The sequence below is a fragment of the Podarcis raffonei genome, chromosome 13 (genome assembly GCF_027172205.1).
Source record: "Podarcis raffonei isolate rPodRaf1 chromosome 13, rPodRaf1.pri, whole genome shotgun sequence".
Taxonomy (NCBI): domain Eukaryota; kingdom Metazoa; phylum Chordata; class Lepidosauria; order Squamata; family Lacertidae; genus Podarcis; species Podarcis raffonei.
The window spans coordinates 36,479,945-36,503,559 of NC_070614.1; the positions used below are offsets into that span (position 1 = coordinate 36,479,945).

The 23,615-nt window shown below is 45.6% G+C and overlaps 1 protein-coding gene across 1 annotated transcript; it reads right to left on the bottom strand.

Moving 5' to 3' along the window:
• Positions 1-83: 83 nt before the first annotated feature.
• Positions 84-23,615, bottom strand: LOC128400814 (trans-1,2-dihydrobenzene-1,2-diol dehydrogenase-like). The gene is made up of 7 exons (XM_053363386.1): positions 23,330-23,615; positions 13,681-13,792; positions 6,118-6,281; positions 3,539-3,791; positions 2,726-2,850; positions 1,141-1,291; positions 84-249 (listed from the first exon to the last, which is right to left on the bottom strand). The coding sequence occupies exons 1-7, from the start codon at positions 23,417-23,419 to the stop codon at positions 110-112; spliced, it is 1,035 nt and encodes a 344-aa protein (XP_053219361.1). The 5' UTR covers positions 23,420-23,615; the 3' UTR covers positions 84-109.

The window sequence follows — 23,615 nt, forward strand, 5'->3', positions numbered from 1 at the left end:
TCTAGGTAGACGAGTTTCCATGCCCTCACCCAGACAGTACTCAACAGCATTCATAAATGCAGCCACTCTTCAGGTAATAGAAAGTTTCCCGACAAAAAAAGTGCAAAGTTTATTTTCTGCTCTCAGATTGGTTGATACATTGGACCCGATCTTGTTCATAGATCACACCCACTTGCCTCCGTGCTTCATCAGAGATGGTTGCTATGATTTCACTCTCGTGTAAAGGCATGATAGGACTTTCCTTCAAACCTGCACAAAAGACGGGTTAATAGAACCTGGATTATTAGGTACAGTTCTGAGGTCTGTTGGGTTTCAAAGTAGATTTAGACTGCAATCCTATGCACATTTTCCTGGGCCTGTAATAACGATGTAGGAAATGGGCCATTCATTAAGCTAATAGATATCCCTGTTTTAGCACAAATCTAAACTACTCTCAAGTTATATAGGATCACATTTATGGCAGTGTTTTTAGGAGAGCAGTGTTAGTGGACAGAAGGGGGATTTGCTGTGATGTCTATATGAAGCCTCCAGATTCAGGGCCAGTATGCCTGTGGGTAACAGTTGCTGGTGCGTAATATAGTGGGGGAGAGGTCTTTCCTTTCATGCGCTGCTTGTGAGATGCTTGGAAGTTGAGGCGGCCCAATAAATTTTCTTGATTGAGCCAAGCAGCAAACGCTGCCTCAGCCAATCCCACCCCATAAAGTGCAGGGCAGGGGCATATAGCGGCCAAGGTTGTTGAAGTTACTTTGGCACCTGAGGCAAAAATATATAATTTATCCTGCAGGTGCCTCTCCCCTCCCTGGTATTACAGTAAATTTCCAACAGCAATAAAACATTAAATAACTAATGACTTGCTGTCCTTTCATGTAATTTAAAATTTTGAAGGCTCGCTTTACCTCTAACATTGCTAGGGGGAATCTTTTGCCACCCAGATTTTGCTGAACTTCAACTCCCATCAGCCCCAGCAAGCAGAGCCCAATGGTCTGGGAAGATGGAAGGTGTAGTTCTGGAGGGCCAAAGGTTCCCCACACCTGACCTAATGGTAGGGCCAGCCCTCCTCAGAGACATGTGGTCGCCTTCTATGGATGCTGGATGAGCTATTCACGCTCCTCAAAAGCACCACCTCCACAGGAGCCTTACCCTTCAGTAGGCACAGCCGGACATGTTCAGCTTCGTATCGCAGCCCAATGTCGTGCTCGAAGAACAGCGGTTCAGGCGAAGTTGGCAGGGGCCATTCCCAGCGCTTTCCTTTGAGAAACATGACTGTGGGGCTGTTCATGTGGTTGGGGATCTAGAGAAAGAAGCAACATCCCTTTTCTTGATGGGAAGCAGAGAGACTCTGGAATTTGTCTACTCTGAGAATCAAAGCGGTGATATTCTATGATCTAGATTGTGCTGGTGACTGCTAGACTCCCATCTCCCTGATCACTCTCAGCTAAGGGTGTCAGAGAATTCCAACAGAAATCAAGAAAGGAATGGAGATTGCTTTTTCGTTCCATGTTTGTGGATCAGAAATCAGGGTTCATTGCCGTTCTGTGAGGTGAATGGGGAAGAGAAGCCGCTGCTGCTCGGAGGCAGAATTGCCAGAAACACCATTGGTATTGCTGCCCTTTGGTTGGTAGGGGCCTGCCCTCGTCTGTGGGGTGTTCCAGCTGCTTGAGGAGTTCTTACTTCTGAGTATTATACATGTAGTCGGGTGAGGCGGCTCATACTGAGGGCTAACAACTTGGTAAGGTCACCTAGGGAGTTCATGGCACGCAAAGGCAACTTATGAATCAGAGAACCATTTGGGTGGCAGCTTGAATTCCACAGCAACTCTCACTACCCAAGCCTAAAATCTCTCTCTGCTTCATTGTCCTAGCCATTTGGACTTCATTTCCCTCCAACATGACCAGTGGGGTGTAGATCCCTATTCAGCCACAAAACTCACTGAATGACTTTGCGTGTCATCGTTCTACTTCACAGGGTTGTTGTGACTTTAAAAGTAGTGAGGGGCAGACCTATATATGCCGCCTTGGATGTCTTGGGAGGAAAATTTGATACAGAAGTAAGTACAGTGGTACCTCAGGTTACATATGCTTCAGGTTACAGACTCCTCTAACCCAGAAATAGTGCTTCAGGTTAAGAACTTTGCTTCAGGATGAGAACAGAAATCATGCTCTGGCGGTGTGGCAGCAGCAGAAGGCCCCATTAGCTAAAGTGCTTCAGGTTAAGAACAGTTTCAGGTTAAGTACGGACCTCCGGAACGAATGAAGTACTTAACCCGAGGTACCACTGTAATCCAAATTTTTAAAAGTAAGTACGCATCTTCCTCATCTCCATTATGTATAATACACTTGCCATTTATGAATCCACAATATTCCATGCTAGGGATGGGCAGAATGGAGATGACATGATACTCTATGATTTGCAGTAAATTCACATGGGTTTCTGATTTCTACTAGCTTATCTATAGTAACAACAAAAATTGTGTCCGTCCTGTTCTCCCTGAAGTTTGGTATTTAAAATTCTTCATCTTGAAGTAACTCGGGTGCAGATTTTATAGCATATCTATCCCAGGGTATGGATCACAGAGTACAGGAGGCCACTGGCTCCGTCTCACTGAGCCACCATTTTGTACACCCAAGCCTCCATTTTGTACCTGTCCGTGGACCTTGTGCTTCTGGTAAAGTAAACAAAGCCCATCTCACAAGTCAGGCATCTGCCCACACAGTTAGTCAAGTACCTTGATAATCCCATCAGTTCCCCCAATTAATGCCTCTCCTGGTAGATCGATCATCATGGTGCAATTAAGCACAGCCTGCCGGTTCCCTGAGTAGTTGAGGACAATGCCAACAGTTTCATCCGCTCCTGGGAAGCACAGAAAAGGATGTGATGAAGCACTAATCCATATCTCCCAAACATTACCGTATTTTTCGCACTATAGGACGCACTTTCCCCCCTCCAAAAATGAAGGGGAAATGTGTGTGCGTCCTATGGTGCGAATGCAGGCTTTCGCTGAAGCCTGGAGAGCGAGAGGGGTCGGTGCGCACCAACCCCTCTAGCTCTCCAGGCTTCAGGAGAGCCCCACCGCCAGCCCCACAAGCTCGGGGGACAGCGGGGAGGCGGAACGCCGCCATCCTGCTGTCCCCCAACTTGGCTAGAAGGCTGGCGGGGGGGAGAAGCCTGCTCCTCCCCGTCGCCAGCCCCGCAAACTCGGGGGACAGCGGGAGAGGCGCAGCGCGCCATCCCGCTGTCTCCCGACATGGTTTGGAGGCTGGCGGAGGGCTTCCTCCTCCCCCAGCCCCGCAAGCTCCCAGAGCGATGCCAAAGCTGCGCAGCTTCGGCATGGCTCTGGGTCCCCTTCTGGGGGAGGGGGAAGCTCGGGCTTCCCCCGCGCCTGGCGGGGGGGAAAATAATTTCCCCCCCTTTATTTCCCCCCCCCCAAATCTAGGTGCGTCCTATGGACCGGTGCGTCCTATAGTGCGAAAAATACGATAATTATAGCCCTAGGGCTCCCACAAACTCCACTCTCTTTGCCTCACTGTAGCAGCCTCACCTGACTCAAGTAGGAACCCTGAGGCTGTAATGCTTTGTGGCTTCTCAGGCCCAAAAATCATCGATGCAAATTGAATGAGGTAGCAGCCCAAGTCCAGAATGACGCCTCCACCCAGTTTCTTATCCACCAGCCTTGGGATGTCATCCATCCGAAAGCCTAGTTGAGCTCGAAGCACCCTCAAGTCCCCAAGATCCTTCTTACTTAGCAGAGTGCGGATCTGCTCGGATACAGGGAAGAATCTTGTCCAGAAGCCCTGGAAGAGATGGAGGCTAAGTTATACCCTGCATTTCCATTCGGGAAAAGAAAGAGGGAGTGGGTATGAAGAACAATTTGGCATTCGACGCAGAGTTTCAGAATCTCGGGAACTTCAGCCTGTGTGTCATACTAACAGGTGTCTCAGCAACCAAGTTTCTAGTCCTTAAGATATTTAAAAGTGTGTGGGCAATGCCTGGTGCAAACCGTAAAACTAAGAGAAGGCTGAGAAGCGGGTGAATCTTCTGAATAGGTTTTTTGGTGTGTGTTTTGGCCCCTCCACAGTGACTAGTGTTTAATGTGTTAGGTGCTCTGCAATTTTAGGTAAGAAAAAAACAAACAAGCCCATTGGTTTATAAATCCAGCAAATAAAGCACTAGACTGGCTAAGGAGAGTCAGTATAGTGTAGTGACTGGCAGGAGATAAAACTGAAAAAATAAGTGGGATGTATGGAAAAGAAAGAGTAATTCAAACATGTGAATGTACTAAAGAACAGGATTTGGGGAAGAGCCATTGCTCAGTGGCAGGGTGTCTGCCTTGAGTGCAGAAGGTTGGTCAGATTCAATCCCTGGCAGCTCCAGGTAGGGCTGGTTGAGAACTTTGTCTGAAACCCTGGACAGCTACTGTCAGTCAGTGCAGACAATATTGAGCTAGATGGACCGTTGGCCTGATTTGATATAAGGCAGCTTCCAATGTAGAATGGAAGAATCAGGCCACTTTGCATCCAAGTTGGAGAATCCTCATACAGATTTCAATTCTATCCTGGCAATCATAAGGGCTAGAAACTTCAGGGTGTGTTATAAATTGAAACAAAAAGCTGGAATTCCGCTACACTTGCTCACCTCTTTGCCTAAGGCAGGAGATGAACTGGAAGAACGAGGAGGGAGGGAGTGCAGGAGGCAGGGGAGAGAATGAGCAGGGAGCGCAGTAGGTAATATATGCGGGTTTATTGGAGTCAAAGATCTACAAAAGCAAATGTGCAGGATTAGCAGCATGAGACTGGTAATCAGTGACAGCCCAGACTGCTAACAGTCTTGCCAGAACCTTGCCAGTGCCCCAGAGTTCACATGGTAAAGGTTGCAATGTCAGCTCGTGCCTTGCAAAACTTTAAGCTTGCCACATTTATTAGATTGCCAGTTTCCCGTCTGTGCCTGTCACAGCTGCACAATGCTGACATTCAGCAGACAAAACATTCCTCCTCGCTATGTCCGCAATCATAAGGGAGAGCTGCACCTGCTGAATTTATACCTGCTGCACAGTACCTCTATGGGAGGGTTGCCAGAAGATGATCGGTGGGGACAACTCTGGTTCCTGTATTGTTCAGAGCAGCTTAATTGTGTTCTCTTGCTAGCAGTTAACCGCAATTCCTTTGGTAGCTAGATATCTAAAAGAGAATCTCATCGCTTATATATCCAGCTGATCACCATGCTCTGCAGGAGAGGGCCTTCTGTAAATATCATCTAATCGGGAGGGCCATTCCGTACAATGCAAGAATCGAACCTTTAGCATAGTGACACACCTACCCTTTAGAAATCCCTTCCATTATATGTCAGCCAGGAGCCGTCTCTGTTTGTAAGGTAATTTGGGCCCATGTTGTATAGGGCCATGTGAATTAACACAGGACCCTTGAACCTGTTACCAATTTATCAGTCTTCCCATTAACAGAGATTGTGGTTTGTTGCTTTCTAATAAGCCAGTATCGGCAAACGCCAGCAACAAACCACAGCTTTAAGATTGGCTAGCAATCATCAAACAAACCATGATCCCTGGTTGAGATGTAACAGGAAACTAAGGCTTATCGGTTGCAACAGGGGAGGAGTGTGCAATAGCATAGTGCTCATTCACAGTAAACCATAATTAGCTAGAAAGGCCACCTCCAGACTGTCAGTAATTTGCTGGACGGATTCAACTGTTTACCAGAAATTTAGGTTTTGCACAATGAAAGTGGATTAAAATATTCTGTTGCTCTTGTACGACAAATCCACCTTTTAATTTTTTAAAAAAGGACTTCTTACAGTTAGGAAAGTGATGCGGAAATGTACTAAAAACTGTGGGATAAACAACTGATTAACAAAAAGATGTAGAACTACTGTGCAAACAAATCGGATGAGTGCTCATTGCCATATAACCTCAGTGCAAACCAATCAAAATGAATGTTCAATGAAGACCAGACGTAGCCTAACCTCTGTGTAAGCTTTGTGCAAGCAAATCAGCATGAATGTTCAATAAACAGGCAGAAATAGGACTTGAACCCATATCTTGCAGACAGTCTCCACTCTTTTTCTGCTGTATCACACTGCTTCCCACGTTGCCTCAATATTTCCTACCTCCATGAGGAACACATTGTTCTCTTTAGCCACTTGTACCATGTCCCAGACTTCTGCTGCATTCATGCCCATGGGTTTTTCACACAGGACATTCTTCTTCGCACGGAGGAAGAGGAGGACGAGTGCATGATGCTGAGTATGGACCGACCCCACATAGACTACGTCTGAAAGAGGGATCCCAGCAGATGGGGAGCAGAAAATGAAAGCAAAAATTTAGCCACAAAACCTGTAGGCTCAACCTCAGTCTGTTTTCTGTGGCCTGAAACTAGTGAAATGATAAAGGTGTTTCTGAGCAAATGTAGAGAGCATTCCCTCACCACTAACTATCGTGGCCAACCCCTCAAAGATCCGTGATTAGTGGGCAAAGCTTCTATGCTAGAAGGTGGGATTTTCCATGGTAACTTGAACCCCACCACTACGAAACCACTGGGAAACCAAGAATCTGAGTTTTGCTCCTTATTCTGGCTGGGTTCCAGATCCTGAGAAGGCTGGAGTATGTTTAATATAGGGGTCTGTTTAATATAGCAGCCTATGGGCCTGGCCTGATCCAGCCCACACAGCCTTCCCAACTGAGCCACCAGCATCTCACTGTCTTCTCAGCCTCTTAGCAATCTGTCCATGGGGAGGCGGAATGGCCTTCCCCTTCTCCATGTGCAGAACATTTAGCTTCTGTTCTGCTCTGCAAGAAAAGAACTGTCTTTCCTCATAGCACAGTCCTTCCATGCAGCTTCTTCATATAAATCATATAAAATAATTAACAAATCTGCAACAAAATGATTGCAACCTGTAAAACACTATTAACAGAAAATAAGCGAAACGTCACAATGACAACAAAGGTAATGTTATGTGATTAACAAATCGACATCATTAATCTATAAAACAATATTAACAACTCCAACAAATAGCAACTAAAAAATATAAAACTTCCGGGGGCGGCGCGAACGGCAATGGCGGTCCCCTTTCGCTTGTGAAGGGGAAGCTCCGTAGAAACGGGTCGTCCGCTACGGCGAAGCGGAGACCCTCGTCGGAAACCCACAGGTGGAGATAGCCTGTGGTCGTGGGACTCGGCGGGCACCTGTAGCGCTCCCCGATCACGTGAAGGGACCCCGTAAGGGGCTCCGGACCGTGTCGGGGCTGGCGCGGTGCTGTGAGTCGATCGCTCTTTTTGCGGAGTGAAGCCGCTAAGCTGCTGTCGGTGAGCGCTGACCCTTTTCCTGGGAACCATTCGGCTACAAAACTACTACCCGTGAGTAGGAGACTGAATCAGGATTAAGAAGTTAAAATTAATTAATTTGGCATACAAGCGGGAGACGCAACCAGGAAGTCCGTCTCTCGGTTTTTGTTTTAAGATCAAAGCAAAGACTTTTAAAAGAACCCAAGCCCCTGGAACTTGGTAGTTAACAAGACTCAAACTCCCACATTAGTATAAATCCTCTCCTCAATTTATTTTGGGGTGGAGAAGGTGAAAATCAGCTTTTTCCTACTGATTCTTTGGACTTTTGGACTTGAAAAAAATTGAATCCCTGGTTACTGAGTTGCCAGGGCTGGAATTAGAAGGCTGCTTTGGAACTGTCACTTTGTATCTCGCATTATGCTGGGACATGTCAACTTTTAAAGAGTAACTCTGTGGAAACTTAATGGATTTAAAAGGAGTCTGAAGGTCTTTTTGCAACTGGATATTATTTAACTTGTAGAGGGCACTTTGTAACTTTTACAAACTGCGACATCTTTGAACATTCTTGAACATAGTGTCCCTCTAGTGGAGTATCTTGGTTTGGCAACTTACTGGGGGAATTTTCCATCTGTGGATTTGGGGATTTCCATGAGAAAGACAGACTGTGGGACTGACCTTGACGCATAGATAAGAAGGGGTATGAGTGGAAGGACAAGATCAGCTAAAGCAAAAACAGTGCAAACTACTTTAACTTCTCAGCTACGCAGATCATCTGTTCCCACGATTCCTGTGGCACAAGAGGAAGATATAGAACAACCTAGGCCGGAAGGAATGGCCTCAGGAGGGGACTTTACTGCAGTGTTAAATAAAATTTTTGAAAAATTGGAGGGTCTAAGCAAACAAGTGACTGACCAGTCAGCTAAGATAGACCAAAATACTGCCAGTATTAACAATTTGACCCAACAAGTAAATTTAAATGCACAAACTATTGGAAAGCTTGTGGAAGATACTACTGCAAATCGTAAAATAGCTGAGGAGGCAAAGCAGAAAGTTGAAGAAGTTCAAGGAGAAATCAAACCTATGCGCAAACAGATAGGGAAACATCAGACACTTCTGTCTATGATCGAGTTAAAAAATAAAGAAAATAATCTGAGAATCAGATCAGTTCCGGAAATTGAGAAGGAAGATTTAATTGAGTATCTTACAAAAGAATTTACAGAATTTTGGTCTCTGGAAGAAGAAAAGGACTTTAAAATTGTAAGTGCATTCAGATTGGGAAAGGGAGGGAGGAAGATTAAGTCGAGAGACTGTCTGATCTCCCTTAGAACGAAGGAAGAAAGAGATAAGATTCTGAGTGCGCACTTCAAGACGCCTTTAGAGATCCAAGATTCAAGGTTGGAAATTTATAAGGACATCCCGAAACATTTGCTTGAGCTCAGAGCGAACTACGGAGATCTGGTGCCACTATTGAGGAGCAACAAGATCATCTTCAGATGGGAATTCCCCCAGGGGATATCTTTCACCTTTAGAGGGAAAAAAGTTAAAATTAAATCTGTGGAAGACAAGGACAAATTTTTGAAGGACTACGGAGAAGACCTTCAGAAAGGGATTGAAGAACCAAGTGACTTAGGACCTGGATTACTAAGCTCAATACCCACACCTGGGGGACTGAAAGATCCTGAGAAAGAGACGCCACTTTTGGGTGCAACAGGAGGAAAATAGTACTACCTCGGCATGTCTCTGCAACTACTAAGCTGGAATATTCATGGTTTGAATTCCCCTGAAAAGAGGAGGAAAATCTTTCATTTATTAAAAAAGGAACAATTGGACATAATTTGCTTGCAGGAAACACATGTGATTAGGCTTCACAGGAAAGTGTTAATTAATAAAAAACTAGGCCAAGAATTTATTTCTTCAGATAAGGTGAAAAAGAGAGGAGTGGTTATCTATGCAAAAGAAAGCCTATCACCAAAATTTCTTTTTAAAGATGAACAGGGAAGAATCTTGGCAATTGAAATTCAAACACAAGGAGAAAAATTTTTGATTTTAGGAATCTATGCACCAAATGAGGGGAAATCGGAGTTTTACAAGAAATTGCATGAGACATTGATGGATTTCATGGACTATAATAACATTATTATGATGGGAGACATGAATGGAGTGGTATCTACGAACATGGACAAAGCACAAAGACAGACTGTAACGAAAGAGGGCAGACTACGAAAAACTTTTTTTTGAATTGACTGACAATATGGACTTGTCTAGGTAGAGAAGGAACGTTCTTTTCTGAAGCCAAAATGACATGGACAAGGATTGACCAAATTGGGACAACTAGAGGCCTGGCACCTAAGATAAAAAAGGTGGAAATCTGCCCAAAAACCTGCTCCGACCATAATGCTGTAAGGATGGAAATGAAACTAACGCCTAGCGGTTCCTTCAGATGGAGGATGAATGACACCTTATTAAGAAATCAAGACATCGTAAGGAAGGCCCAAAAGACTCTGAGAGACTATTTTGAAATAAATATGAAAACCACGGTCGAAAAAAGAACAATCTGGGACGCAAGCAAAGCGGTCATGAGAGGGTTCCTGATTCAACAGAATGCAATAAAAAAGAGATCTCAAAATGAGAAAAAAGGGAAAAATTTGGAGAAAATAAAAGAAGGGGAGAAGAAGCTAAGAGTTAAACCAAATTCAAAAGAGATTCTAAGAGAAATCAAGCTATATCAGGTGCAATATATGAAACTGATTAATGAGGAAGTAGAATGGAAAATTAAACAAATGAGACAAAAGACTTTTGAGTCAGCCAATAAATGTGGGAAGCTATTGGCGTGGCAGCTGAAAAAAAGACAGAAGTTAAATACGATTACAAATCTTGAGATTGATGGGAAAAATATACAGAACCCGGCGGAGATTAGAAGGTGTTTCCAGAGATATTTCAAACAACTTTACACGCAAGGGCCGCAGAAAGAAACTGACATTGACCAATTTTTAAGAACCAATGGATTACAAAAAATATCTCAAGAAAATAAGATAATATTGAATCACCAAATCACAGAACAAGAAATTGAAGGTGCCATTCAGAACATGCAACTGGGCAAATCTCCAGGACCGGACGGACTAACCTCCAAATATTATAGGACTTTGAAAGATTTTTTAATTCAACCATTAAAGGAGGTGTGCAACGAGATTTTGGAAGGGAAAAAGGCGCCTGAATCGTGGAAAGAAGCGTACATCACATTGATACCCAAGACAGAAGCTGAAAAGACACAATTAAAGAACTACCGTCCCATCTCCCTTTTGAATGTGGATTACAAAATCTTTGCAGACATTTTAGCTAATAGACTTAAAAAAGTGTTAGCTGAAGTAATACACAAGGACCAGGCAGGCTTTCTTCCAGGCAGACACTTATCTGATAACACAAGGAATATAATTGACATTTTGGAGTTGTTGCAAACGAATATCAATACGAAAGCTGTGTTAGTTTTTATTGATGCGGAGAAAGCCTTTGATAATATCTCTTGGAGCTTTATGAAGAAAAATCTTAAAGGGATGGGAGTGGGACAGGGGTTCGAAAATGGTATAGGAGCAATCTATTCAGAACAAAAAGCAAAATTGATTGTAAATAATGTGGTGACTGAAGATTTTATGATAGAAAAAGGAACACGTCAGGGTTGCCCTATCTCTCCATTATTATTTATTTCGGTCCTGGAGGTGCTGCTGAATATCATCAGAAGGGACCGGTCTATTAAAGGAATACAGGTCGGAGCCAAACAATATAAATTGAAAGCCTTTGCAGATGATTTGGTTTTGACTGTACAGGAGCCGGAATCTAGTATGAAAAGAGCTTTGGAATTGATTAAAGAATTTGGTCATGTGGCAGGATTTAGATTAAATAAGTCCAAAACTAAAGTATTAGAGAAGAATTTAACACCAATTGAAAAGGATAGGTTTCAGAATGAAACAGGTTTAACTGTGGTTAAAAAAGTGAAATACCTAGGGATTAATATGACTGCGAAAAATTTGAACTTATTTAAGGATAATTATGAGAAATGCTGGTCAGAAGTAAAAAAAGATTTAGAAATTTGGTCTAATTTGAAGCTTTCCTTGTTGGGTCGAATTGCAGCTGTAAAGATGAATGTTTTGCCAAAAATGTTATTTCTGTTCCAATCTTTGCAAATTTTGGACAAGATGGACTGTTTCAAGAAGTGGCAGAGAGACATCTCTAGATTTGTCTGGCAGGGCAAGAAACCTAGAATAAAGTTTAAAATTTTAACTGATGTAAAAGAAAGAGGTGGATTTGCCCTGTCAGACCTCAAACTGTACTATGAATCAGCAGCATTTTGCTGGTTAAAAGACTGGCTGCTTCTTGAGAGCACAGATATTTTGGATTTAGAAGGTTTCAATAATGTTTTTGGGTGGCATGCATACTTGTGGTACGACAAGGTTAAAGCACATAAGGCATTTAAAAACCATATTGTCAGGAAAGCTCTGTTTAATGTCTGGACAAGATATAAAGATTTGCTGGAAAGTAAAACCCCGAGGTGGTTGTCACCTATGGAAGCTAAGTCTCAGAAAAAGCTCAATATGGAGGCCAAATGGCCAAAATATTGGGAAATTTTGGAGCAAGAAGGTGACAGATTGAAACTGCAGAGTTTTGAGAAATTAAAAGACAAAGTGCGAGATTGGCTTCATTATTATCAAATAAGAGAGGCCTACAATTTGGATAAAAAAATTGGCTTCCAGGTGGAGAAATCAAAATTGGAAACAGAATTGTTAGAACCAAAAACTAAGATTTTGTCAAGGATGTATAACTTGCTGTTAAAATGGAACACACAGGATGAAACGGTCAAATCAACGATGATTAAATGGGCGCAGGACATAGGCCATAACATTATGTTTGCTGACTGGGAGCAGTTGTGGACCACCGGTATGAAGTTTACGGCATGCATTGCCTTAAAGGAGAATATTATGAAAATGATTTACAGGTGGTACATGACCCCAGTCAAGCTTGCAAAAATTTATCACCTGCCTGACAACAAGTGCTGGAAATGTAAAGAAGCTGAGGGAACATTCTTTCACCTTTGGTGGACGTGCCCAAGGGTTAAGGCTTACTGGGAAACGATATATAATGAACTGAAGAAGGTATTTAAATTTACCTTTCCTAAGAAACCAGAGGCCTTCCTTTTGGGCATAGTTGGCCAACGGGTGCCAAAGAAAGATAGAACATTTTTTATGTATGCAACAACAGCAGCAAGAATACTCCTTGCCAAGTATTGGAAGACACAAGATCTACCCACCGTGGAGGAATGGCAGACGCAAGTGATTGACTACATGGAGATGGCTGAAATGACTGGCAGAATCCGTGACCAGGGAGAAGAACTGATGGAACAGGATTGGAAAAAGTTTAAGGACTATTTACAAAAATACTGCAAAATGTTTGAGTGTTAATATGATGTGGGAAGTGAAGGTAACAGGGTTTGTGGGATCTGGTTAAATGTGAATGAAAAGAAGAATGTTAAAAAGGAGAAGGGGTTATGAACAGAATAATATTATGTCATAGTATATAAGATGAGGAATGGGCTAAAACAATGAAAAATTGGGACATAATAATTAGAAGAATATAAATTTAAGCATGGTTTAAATAAGGGTTTGAATTTGCTGAATTTGATTGGAACAAAGAGGAACACAAAAAAGGGGGATGTGAGGAGGTCAAGACAGAGGGGTATGGAATTTTGTAAATGTAAGAAAGTGGATTTTTCTTTTTTCTCTTTTTCTGTTTTTCTTTTTTTGCTATATATCTTTGTTTTTCTGTTTTTTATATGAGCCTCATTTATGGTAATGTTATATCTGAAATGATGAATTTTTTGATTTGTAAAACTTCAATAAACATTTATTTTTTTAAAAAAAATATAAGCTAAGTGCTGTTAAGTTCACACACACACACACACACACACACACACTCCACTCCCCTATGCCTCATAATCTTTCACTGTATTCAGTGCATTAAAATACACATAAGATACACCGTTGTTAAGCAAGCTCAGCAGTCTGACCTGGTATGAGACAGCTTCCTATTATTCTTTTGCAGAGTCATTGAGAGATGTGTACAAGGGACAGAGAGAGGGTGGCGTCTGATGTCTTCCTGTCTGAAAGCTGTTTCTAGTTTGAAATCCAGATTCCATTAGAACAGCCTTCCCTAATTTGGTACCCTCAAGATGGGTACAACTCCCATCATCCCTGACTCTGGGCGTGGGTGCTGGTTGGGCCTGATGGGAGGCATAATCCAGAACACCTGGAGGGCATCAAGCTGGGGAAGCTGCCTGAGAAGATCACACCTCCTTCCCCTTTCCCCACTTGGGCTGATTTTCCAAGCTCCATCCACCTCACCTATGTCAGGGTCCTCTGCCAATTCTTCATACGATCCATAGGCCTTAGGAATATTATGCTGCTTGGCATATTCCTCAGAGCGCTTGAGGTCTCGAGAAGCAATGGCAGCCACCTGGGGAGGGAAGAGCCAGCCTATGAGACAAGAGGTCATGAACGACAGAGCCTCACGTCACCCTAGTTTGTAACTGAATGCCAAAGTAAGTTACAAGCTGATCACTTTTCGTACCATCACAAGAATGATAGGAGTCTGCTATACAGTTAGTCAGCATTGGTCCATCTAGCTTTAATATCGTCTGCACTGACAACAACTGGAATAAATTCATTGAATATTTAAAGGAGAACAATAAAAGTTTAAAGACACTAGCAGGACTGGAATAATAGCTTCAATGTAAATTAGTAGAGTTATGATAATAATATACGCAAAAAGTATGTGATGTATATACCAGCAGCTGGGAGGGAGGGAAGTCAAGACTCGGCAGAGTCAAAGGGTTTATATTGTGATAATAAGAATTGTTGGGGAAAGGATCATATGAAGAAAACAATAAAAATTTATTTGAAAAATATATATATATCGTCTGCACTGACAGGCAGCGGCTCCAGGGTTTCAGTCAGGGCAGGGGCGTAGGAAGGAGGGGGCAGGGGCGGGGAGTCTGCCCCGGGTGTCACCCTGAGGGGGGGTGTCAAAATGGCAGCCAGCCAAGGGCTACACTCACTGTAGGGCGGCTGAGGGTGCGCGGGCGCCGTTGTTATGGGCACTGCTCGAGCGCCACCCATATGGGCGCCACTTGAGTGCCGTCCGTATCAGCAGTGCGCATGCACCGCTGGGTGGTTTGCCACGCCTCTCCAAAACCCCGCACCGGGTGCCGAAGAGCCTTCCTTCGCCACCGAGTCAGGGACCTCTTCCCCCATCCCTACTTGGAGATGTCAGGAATTGAACTTGGGACCTTCTGCATGCAAAGCTGGTGCTCTGCCTACTGAGCTATGCCCCTTTCAAAAGTCAATATAAAGAATGGTGCCTTTCACCCTCACCCTCAACCCATGTGAGTGATGATAATGCCCTTTAGTGATTATGAGTACAGAAGCAGGGAACAGCTGCTCTTCTGGGTTAGATCTTTTTGCAGCATTTGGCTGTAATGCGCATCAAGTTCTGACAAATCCCGAATCTCGAGGTGTGGCTCCTAGGAGGGATTTCATGCTTACCTGAGGTGAAGTGGGATCTGTATAAGGCTGCACATATCAAACCCAGGTGTGTGATGAAGAGAGGGAGCAGTTTTGCAAAACTAAAACTTGTGTCTCTAAGCTCCAGGGAAATGCCAGGATCAGGGGCAGGCGGATGGGCTTTGTCAGCAAGTGAGAAGTGTGGCGTGCACAAATGTTTAACAATGAGATGTATAAATGCTGCACAATCAGATCAGGATGAATGTTCATTATCACATAACAACCCCACAAACAAATAAGAATGAATGCTTAATAAGAAACTGGCACCATCTAACTTATGTGGAAGCTTTGTGCAAGCAAATTAGGATGAATGCTTAGTAATCAGATCATCCGGAGGAGATCGTTTGGAATCTTTCTGTGTTTTGTTTTGTCTGTTTGAATGAGATACCCATCAGAGCTTGAAGAAGATGACGCCCTTGAGCTGAGAGAAGGAAGAAGAGAGGTAGCAGAAATAACAGCTGGCAGTTTTTCAAAGGCAAGAGACAGGGAGTTGGGAGCTTTTAGCTGATGTTAGCTGAAACTGGGGGTGTAGCCTTGGGTGGCTGCCCAAAATGCACTTTTCTCATGAAGACAGCTTTTCTCTTGAAGGAGTGGCAGTCATGCTCTGCTTGTTGTTGTTGTTGTTTTTGTCAGGTAGTTAAAAGAAAAGACTACTACTACCCAGAACTGCAGCAAAATGTTGCGACTCTTTCCCTTGTAACCTTTTCTACTCTGGAGAGCTGCTTCTAGGCAGTGGAGACAGGCTAGCCCAACCTTTGCCAGCCTGGTGCCCTCCAGGTGTTTTGGAGGGCACCAGGTTGGTAGACCAAACCATGTCCATCCTGACGACCCTGAGCTAGATGGACCAAGTGGTTTGACTTGGTAGAAGGCAGCTCCCTGATAGATCACACAGACCATGCATACAGGTTCACATAGTCAGTGTTACATGGAAGCAAAGTGGCCAAGACTGGAGCACCAGCAGTCAAAGAAAGTGATGGTTCCTGGAATGGCAGATCAGGAGAACAGCAGCCCATCATGTAATGGAATGGCACTGCTGTTGGGGGTTCCACTCCGGCACTTCTTGTTTTTAAGTTACATTTATAGCCCAGCTTTCCTCCAAGGAGCTCAAGGCGACATGCATGGCAATCCCCTCCCCATTTTATCCTCACAGCAACCCTGCGAGGTAGAGATTAGTCTGAGAGACCGTGAATGGCCCAAGGACACCCAGCGAGCTTTATGGCTGAGCCATTCAACACTCTAACCCCAGTTTTTTCTCGAACTTGGGTCCTCAGCTGTTGTTGGACTACAACTCCCATTATCCCTAGCTGGCAGGGCCAGTAGTCAGGGAGGGTGGGAGTTGTAGTCCAACAGCAGCGGGAAACCCAAGTCTGAGAAACACTGCTGTAACCACTACGCCACGTTCGCTCTCATTGTCAACACTTAATTTATGGCAGGCCACCTGTGTCTTTTAACATCCGCCTGTGAAGCAGAAACAGAGAAGGCAGGGGCTTTTGAGGCATGAGAAACAGCCCTACATCATGTTAAACCGCTAGTCCACGTCACTTGTTCATTATTGTCAGCACTGACTGTCTGCAGCTTTCCAGGCTTCCAGGCAGGGAGCCTATTCCAGCCCTAGCCGGATGGAGCTTGGGAACTTTTGTATGCAAAGCATGAGCCCCACAGCTGAGCTTATAACCAAGCTTCCCCTCAAAGAAAATGGGGCAATTTGTCCCTCTACCCCATTGTTCTCTACTCTGACTGGCAGCTGTTCTTCCAGGTCTTTCTCCAGAAAGTAATTCTTTCTCCAGAATCACTCCATGAGAATCTTTTTAAAAAAAAATAACTGGCAATAACAGAGATAGTGAAGGGACAGGGAAGGTATTCCCTGTATTTTATATTTAAGTAAATTGTTCTGCTCTGATAAATTCTTTTCTAAATTGCTCTGTTAAAATTGCATATTATCCTGCTTTGCTGAATTGGGAAGAGGCCCACTTCCTCTTTCTGCCGGCTAGCAGACAGCGAGCAGCGGCTTTGCAAGCTGGGAGCTACTTCCTCTTTCTGCTGGCTAGCAGGGAAGCCCATTTCCTGTTTTTTCTCTCAGCTAAGTAGAAACTGCAGTACTCTCTGCACATGCTCTCTGATGCAGTAATGCAAGAGAAGAACACACGAACAAGGGAAGGAGGGGCGTTTAGATAGCCATATGCCATATAAGGAAGTAAGCTAAAACTTGCCAGCTGATTGGAGAAGGTTTTGGGGAAGCTTGGGGAGGGAAGGGTGTTTTCAAGGTATAAGAAAGTTTGCAAATGTGAAATTGGGCGTAGCCAGTCTTTGGAGAGGACTCCACTGGCTGCCTCTGCGCAGATCTCAATAAATCTCTTTTCTCTGACCAAGAAATCTCTGGAATTGTTTTTCCCCTCTGGCCACGGGGTTGGCGGACCGCTGGACCTCCGGGTACTGCTAATCTAAGGCTTCATTTTGGGGGCTCGTGTCCGGGATGGGTCCCCACCCCACGAAAGGTGGACCGAGGGGCCAGACTCGACCGGGTGAGCAACCAGGACCAGGGCTCGCAATCTCCAGCGCGCACCCTGCCAGTTCGTAGGGGGAGATCGCCACGCTGTGCCTGAGCCGAGACACCCAGTCGAGAGAGAAAAGAGGACGGCCGAAGGAGGGGTCCGCAGCGGAACAGGTAAGCCCAAGGGAAAGGGCGTGGTAGGAAGCCTGATCAGCTTCCTCTGGCTGTGAGCAGTAGAGTGCCGCCAGAAAAGGGATAAAGGGTCTGGCTGTGAGCAGTAGAGTGCCGCCAGAAAAGGAACAAAGGAACTGGCCGTGGCAATAAGGTGCCGCCCCGCCAGACAGGGACGGGAAAAGGGAAAAGGGGAAACAGAGGTGGCAGTAGAGTGCCGCCAGTAAGGTTGGGGAAAGGGGAAACAGAGGGAAAATTATTTTGGTGTGTTTTGTGTGTTGCATGTTGGAATTATATTGGGGTGTGTTTTGTGTGTTGCATGTCAGATACTCCAGCGGCTGAATTGTCAAGTGTGGGCCGGGGCTTAGCGTCCCCTTGGCCGAGCGATTGCAGGGCTGTGCATTTCTTAGCAACGAGAGTTCGCCAAGTCACAGTCTGTAGTGGTTGGTGTGTGAAAGGATCTTAAGCCCGGTTAGGAGCGGAGTATCTGAAAAAAAAAAAAAAATGGGGTCTGGGGCAAGCTAACGTAGTCCTCTGAAATGCTTTTTAACCAACTGGAAAGCAGCTACGAAGCATGATGATTGGGTTCAAATTGAGAAGAGAGAGGATGAGGACATTATGTGAGGTTGATTGGCCCACCCAAGGAACTAATTAGCCCTCGGAGGGCAGATTTAATTTGCAACTAATCAACCCACTATATCAAAATATCTTGAAGGTCCACCCAGACCAGATCCCTTATATTTCTACCTGGAAAATCAATGTAGAAAAGAATCCACCGTGGCTGAAAGCCTGCCGAGGCGACGCCCCACAAAATACAATATGTGCAGTCCAACCGGCAGGGAAGTCAGAAAAGCCTCCGGTGATATCAGAGCCGGAAGGAGAGGAAGGAGAAGAGGGGGAAGTCATTAAACCGCCGCCACCCTATGCTCCACCAGCTGCCCCTCTAGCGAATCCCCCAGGCCCAGGGCCCCAGGACCAGGGAGGAGCCGGCCCTCAGCCTGAACCCTCCAAGGTTGATGAATTAGAGAGCAAAGAGGAAGAGGATGATGAGGAGTTTATGAAGGGACTAATTGAGTTAGCAAAGAAAGGAAAAAATGTGGACACAGTATCAGACAATTGAGATTGCAACAGTATGTACAACCCTATGTGAAAGAAGTGGATGTTAGTTCCCATTTGTTAGCAGCAACCAGGGTGTCCCTCTATAAGTCCCATAAGGCACAGAAAAAGGGTGGGACTGCAATGATGCCTCTATGCAGAGTGTATGACCCACCAGCCCCCCAGGACAGGGTGGGGAAGCACCACCATGCACTTATACAGTCCAACATGTGCCTTTTTCAAGTGCTGATGTGTGCAATTGGAGAAATTAGAACCCTACCTTTGAGGAGAACCCAGATGATATTGCCAACGCCCCATTATAAAGGCTGCCTTTGTAGCTCAGGCAGCGTCCAATATTCGCCAAAAGAAAAAATCCAGAAGCATGAGGGGTGCATCGGCCATGGGCTGGAATAGATGTTGAAGTTAGCTCAAACCACTTACAATCAGAGAGATGAGGAAGCCCAGAGGAAAAAAAAAAAAAGGAGAAGTATCAAACAAGGAAGTTGACGGCATTACAGGCTACCACACCCACCCCTCAGGAAAGAGGAAGTGCCCGGGGAGGAGGGCGAAGCCGTCTCGGACGGAATCAGTGCGCCATCTGCCGACAGGAAGGGCACTGGAAGAGAGAATGCCCTATTCTATTATTAGGAAGAGATTTGTTGGTAAAGTTGCAAGCCCAAATTACTTTTAAAGCCATCGGGAGAAGCCACAATGTCCATTATGTCACTTGGGGAACTGGTTGTGGAGGCACCCCTGAGGGAGTACTGGCACCTCATGATGGTAAAAGAAGAGGAGGGACCCATCCCCGCCAGTATTCTGGAACAAGTGAACCCCCTAGGAATGGCAAAGAATATCCCACCAATAATTGTGAAGCCCAAGCCATTTGTCAATCCTGTTGCAGTAAATAAGTATCCTATCCCACGAAGGGCGACTGAAGGAGTGTGGGTGCATCTAGAGCGACTGCTCCAACATAGGATCTTGAGGCAATGCCAATCACAGTGGAAGACCCCTTTGTTACCAGTGAAGAAAGGAAGCAGGCTATTATCCTGATACCAGAGGCAAAGAACTGCAGAGAACTCTGTGGCTTTCTGGGGTCTGCAGGATTTTGTAGGATATGGATATTTAATTACAGCATCATTGCCAAGCCTCTACATGAGTCAACCAGAGGAATTGAGAGAGACCCCTTTGTTTGAAGCACAGAACAACAGCAAGCCTTCGTGGATTTGAAGAGGGCACTGCAGCAAGCCCCAGCGCTTGGCATCCCAAATCCTGAGAAACCCTTTATTCTATTCGTGGATGAGGACCAAGGGACGGCGAAAGGGGTTTTGTGCCAAAAATTGGGAAGCTGGCAACAGCCAGTGGCATACCTATCTGAGCGCCTGACGCCTACAGAACAAGGCTTACCGCCGTGCATGAGAGCAGTTGTGGCAGTAGCCACCCTACTGAAGAATATTTTAGCAGGCCTGACCTCAAAGATGAAGCAAACCCCCACTGGCCTTCATGGTTTGTGGATGGAAGCAGCTTTGTTAAGGCTGGACAGCGAAAAGCAGGCTATGCAGTGGTAGCCTTGGAAGACCAAGTGATCGAAGCGCAGCCACTCCCGCCTGGAACGTCGGCCCAGCTGGCATAAATAACAGCGTTCACCAGAGCCTTGTGCTTGGCAAAGGGACAGAAGATAAACATTTATACTCTAAGTATGCCTTTCTGACTTTACATGCCCATGGAGCCTTATGGAAGGAAAGAGGTTTGCTTACCTCCAGAGGAAACCAGGTGGCCCACCCACAAGCCTTATTGAACTTTCTGGATGCTGTATGGGAGCCCAAGGCAGTGGCAGTTATCCATTGTTATGGACACAAAACTGGACTAGGAGAAGTGGCCAGAGGAAACCGACTAGCAGACAGGGTGGCCAAGGAAGCAGCCCGAGAACCAGCTCCCGCGTCAGTTATTGGAGCACTGGTCCCTGGAAGGATCTTGAACACCGCTGATAAGCCAATATACACCAAAAGGAGAGGGACACTGCAGATGCCCAGGGGCTGACTATGTCCAAAGAAGGATGGTACCTTACTCATGATGACAGAATATGGATTTCAGAGTCCCTTTCTCGGCAGATTACTCAGAGATACCATGAGTCCACCCACATGGGACCAGATGCCACAACCAGACAGCTGAAGCAGTGCTTCTATATAGCCCACCTTTATCAACTGGCAGCCCAGATCTCCAGGAAATGCCTGCTGTGTCAAAAGAATAATCCTAGAACCGGACCCTTGGCTCCCCCGGGGATTCAGCATAGTGGAACTGCACCCATGGAAGACCTTGTTGTGGATTTCACTGAATTGCCCCGCTGTGGACTATACCGCTACCTGTTCGTGGCGATCTGCACGTATATAGAATGGGTTGAAGCCTGGCCCACCAGAACTGAAAAGGCATTTGAAGTAACCAGGTGCCTGCTTAGGGAGATCATTCCCCGCTATGGACTACCTAGGTCAATAGGATCTGACAATGGACCAGCTTTTGTCCACTCAGTTTTGCAATAACCCCCCATGCTAGTCAAAATGTGCAGTTTGATAATTATGTGCAGTAATTCTCCCGAGATTTTCTCTCTTTCTAACAGGTGGACCCAGGCCCACTGCTGTTACCTCACCCCTTGGGTCCACCACACTTAAGTGAAGAAGGCTATTTTAGATTGGACAGTTACACCAAATCCTGATGATCCTCTGAAGCTAACCATCTCCAGAAGAGCGCCAGACGGCTGGACAAGTGGATGGGAGGGACGCCCGCGGGCAGCGTCCCCAACGTAGAGACTTTTTTTCCCCAGCAAATTTTAAGGCACCGCCAGGACTTTTGATATTGGGGCCAGAACTCTTTGATATGGTCACTCCGTGTGTCAGGCCTCTGCAAGGGTGGATATATATATTCCTGTGGGTATATGTTAATATATGTAGAGGGAGAAGCCCCTTTCGGATACAGTATGTTGGGAGGAAATCATGAGAGTATTAAGCATCCACAAGGACAGGTGGGAAAATTGGTTAAGATAATAGGCTCCTCCTCAGAGAGGTGGGACACAACCTCCCAAAAAGCAAGGCAGCTGATAGAGCACGAGTATCAGTGGGCCCTTCAGCAATAAAATAGATATGTCCTAGATAATATTTCAGTCACCATTGATCACATGGAAACAATGATAGCCAGGAACCCGCTGAAAACTACAGGAGGTGATCTATGGGGTTGGTTATATTCCTGGCTGCCTCATGGCAGTTGGCTCAGGCATATTGTGGTATTATTAGCAGGGCCGCTGTTAATCCTTCTGCTTTTTTTTTTGTTGCTTCTGTATATCCTGCTTCGTGCAATGCTTACAAGGTGTGATGCAAAAAGAATCATGGCCCTTATTGCTCTTCCCCAGGATTATAAACCCGAGAGACCAGGACGAACCTAGGAGATAGGTTGTCCCAAAAGAAGAGGAGGGAATGAAGGGACAGGGAAGGTATTCCCTGTATTTTATATTTAAGTAAATTGTTCTGCTCTGATAAATTCTTTTCTAAATTGCTCTGTTAAAATTGCATATTATCCTGCTTTGCTGAATTGGGAAGAGGCCCACTTCCTCTTTCTGCCGGCTAGCAGACAGCGAGCAGCGGCTTTGCAAGCTGGGAGCTACTTCCTCTTTCTGCTGGCTAGCAGGGAAGCCCATTTCCTGTTTTTTCTCTCAGCTAAGTAGAAACTGCAGTACTCTCTGCACATGCTCTCTGATGCAGTAATGCAAGAGAAGAACACACGAACAAGGGAAGGAGGGGCGTTTAGATAGCCATATGCCATATAAGGAAGTAAGCTAAAACTTGCCAGCTGATTGGAGAAGGTTTTGGGGAAGCTTGGGGAGGGAAGGGTGTTTTCAAGGTATAAGAAAGTTTGCAAATGTGAAATTGGGCGTAGCCAGTCTTTGGAGAGGACTCCACTGGCTGCCTCTGCGCAGATCTCAATAAATCTCTTTTCTCTGACCAAGAAGTCTCTGGAATTGTTTTTCCCCTCTGGCCACGGGGTTGGCGGACCGCTGGACCTCCGGGTACTGCTAATCTAAGGCTTCAATAGAACTTCTTCCTGTAAAGGGTAAAGGTAAAGGGACCCCTGACCAATAGGTCCAGTCGTGGCCAACTCTAGGGTTGTAGCGTTCATCTCGCTTTATTGGCTGAGGGAGCCGGCGTACAGCTTCCGGGTCATGTGGCCAGCATGACTAAGCCGCTTCTGGCGAACGAGAGCAGTGCACGGAAACGCTGTTTACCTTCCCGCCGGAGCGATACCTATTTATCTACTTGCACTTTGACGAGCTTTCAAACTGCTAGGTTGGCAGGAGCAGGGACCGAGCAACGGGAGCTCACCCCGTTGCAGGGATTCAAACCGCCGATCGGCAAGTCCTAGGCTTTGTGGTTTAACCCACAGTGCCACCCGCGTCCCCGCAAAAACCACATGCTCCACCGCAAAGCTAAGGCTCCTCACTTTTCTAGCAGGGGTAAAGGAAAGCTTTGCCAGCTACGTTTCTAGCGACAGGGAGCTCTTAACGGCACAGAGGCTCTCCCAGAAGAAAGCTGGCAATCTATCTGCAAAGTGTGATAGAACCTGGTCTTGGCTGCCCTGTGCCCCCATGCCACCCACCCACCCACACCATTTGTTCCAGGCCTGTTATCCAACCTTGTGATCCACTGTCGGCAAAGTCTTCAAGGCCACGATGAAATCGTGGCTGATCTTCCCAGCGGAGCAGATCCCCCAACGGAGAGCCATTTTGAATTCCTGAAGCGATGCGGCGGAGAGGTGCTGTTCCTTCTGCCTGTTTCCTTCAGGAGGGTGCAGCAGTTTGTCACTCAGCTGCCCACACAGAGGGCTGAGGCTTAGCGTAAAGAGGCAGGCTGGGGAGCCCAAGGGCAGGTAGAGGCCTGCTTGCCTACTTCCAGAAGTGTTCGCGCAGGTGAGAAGAGGA

Excerpts from the sequence above, each read along its gene's own strand:
- LOC128400814 (XM_053363386.1), bottom strand. The coding sequence starts at position 23,419 with ATGGCTCTCCGTTGGGGGATCTGCTCCGCTGGGAAGATCAGCCACGAT. Across the intron at positions 3,792-6,117 it reads ACAATGTGTTCCTCATGGAG|GGCTTCTGGACAAGATTCTT; the intron begins GTAGGAAATATT and ends CATCTCTTCCAG. Across the intron at positions 1,292-2,725 it reads GAACTGATGGGATTATCAAG|ATCCCCAACCACATGAACAG; the intron begins GTACTTGACTAA and ends TTCTTTCTCTAG.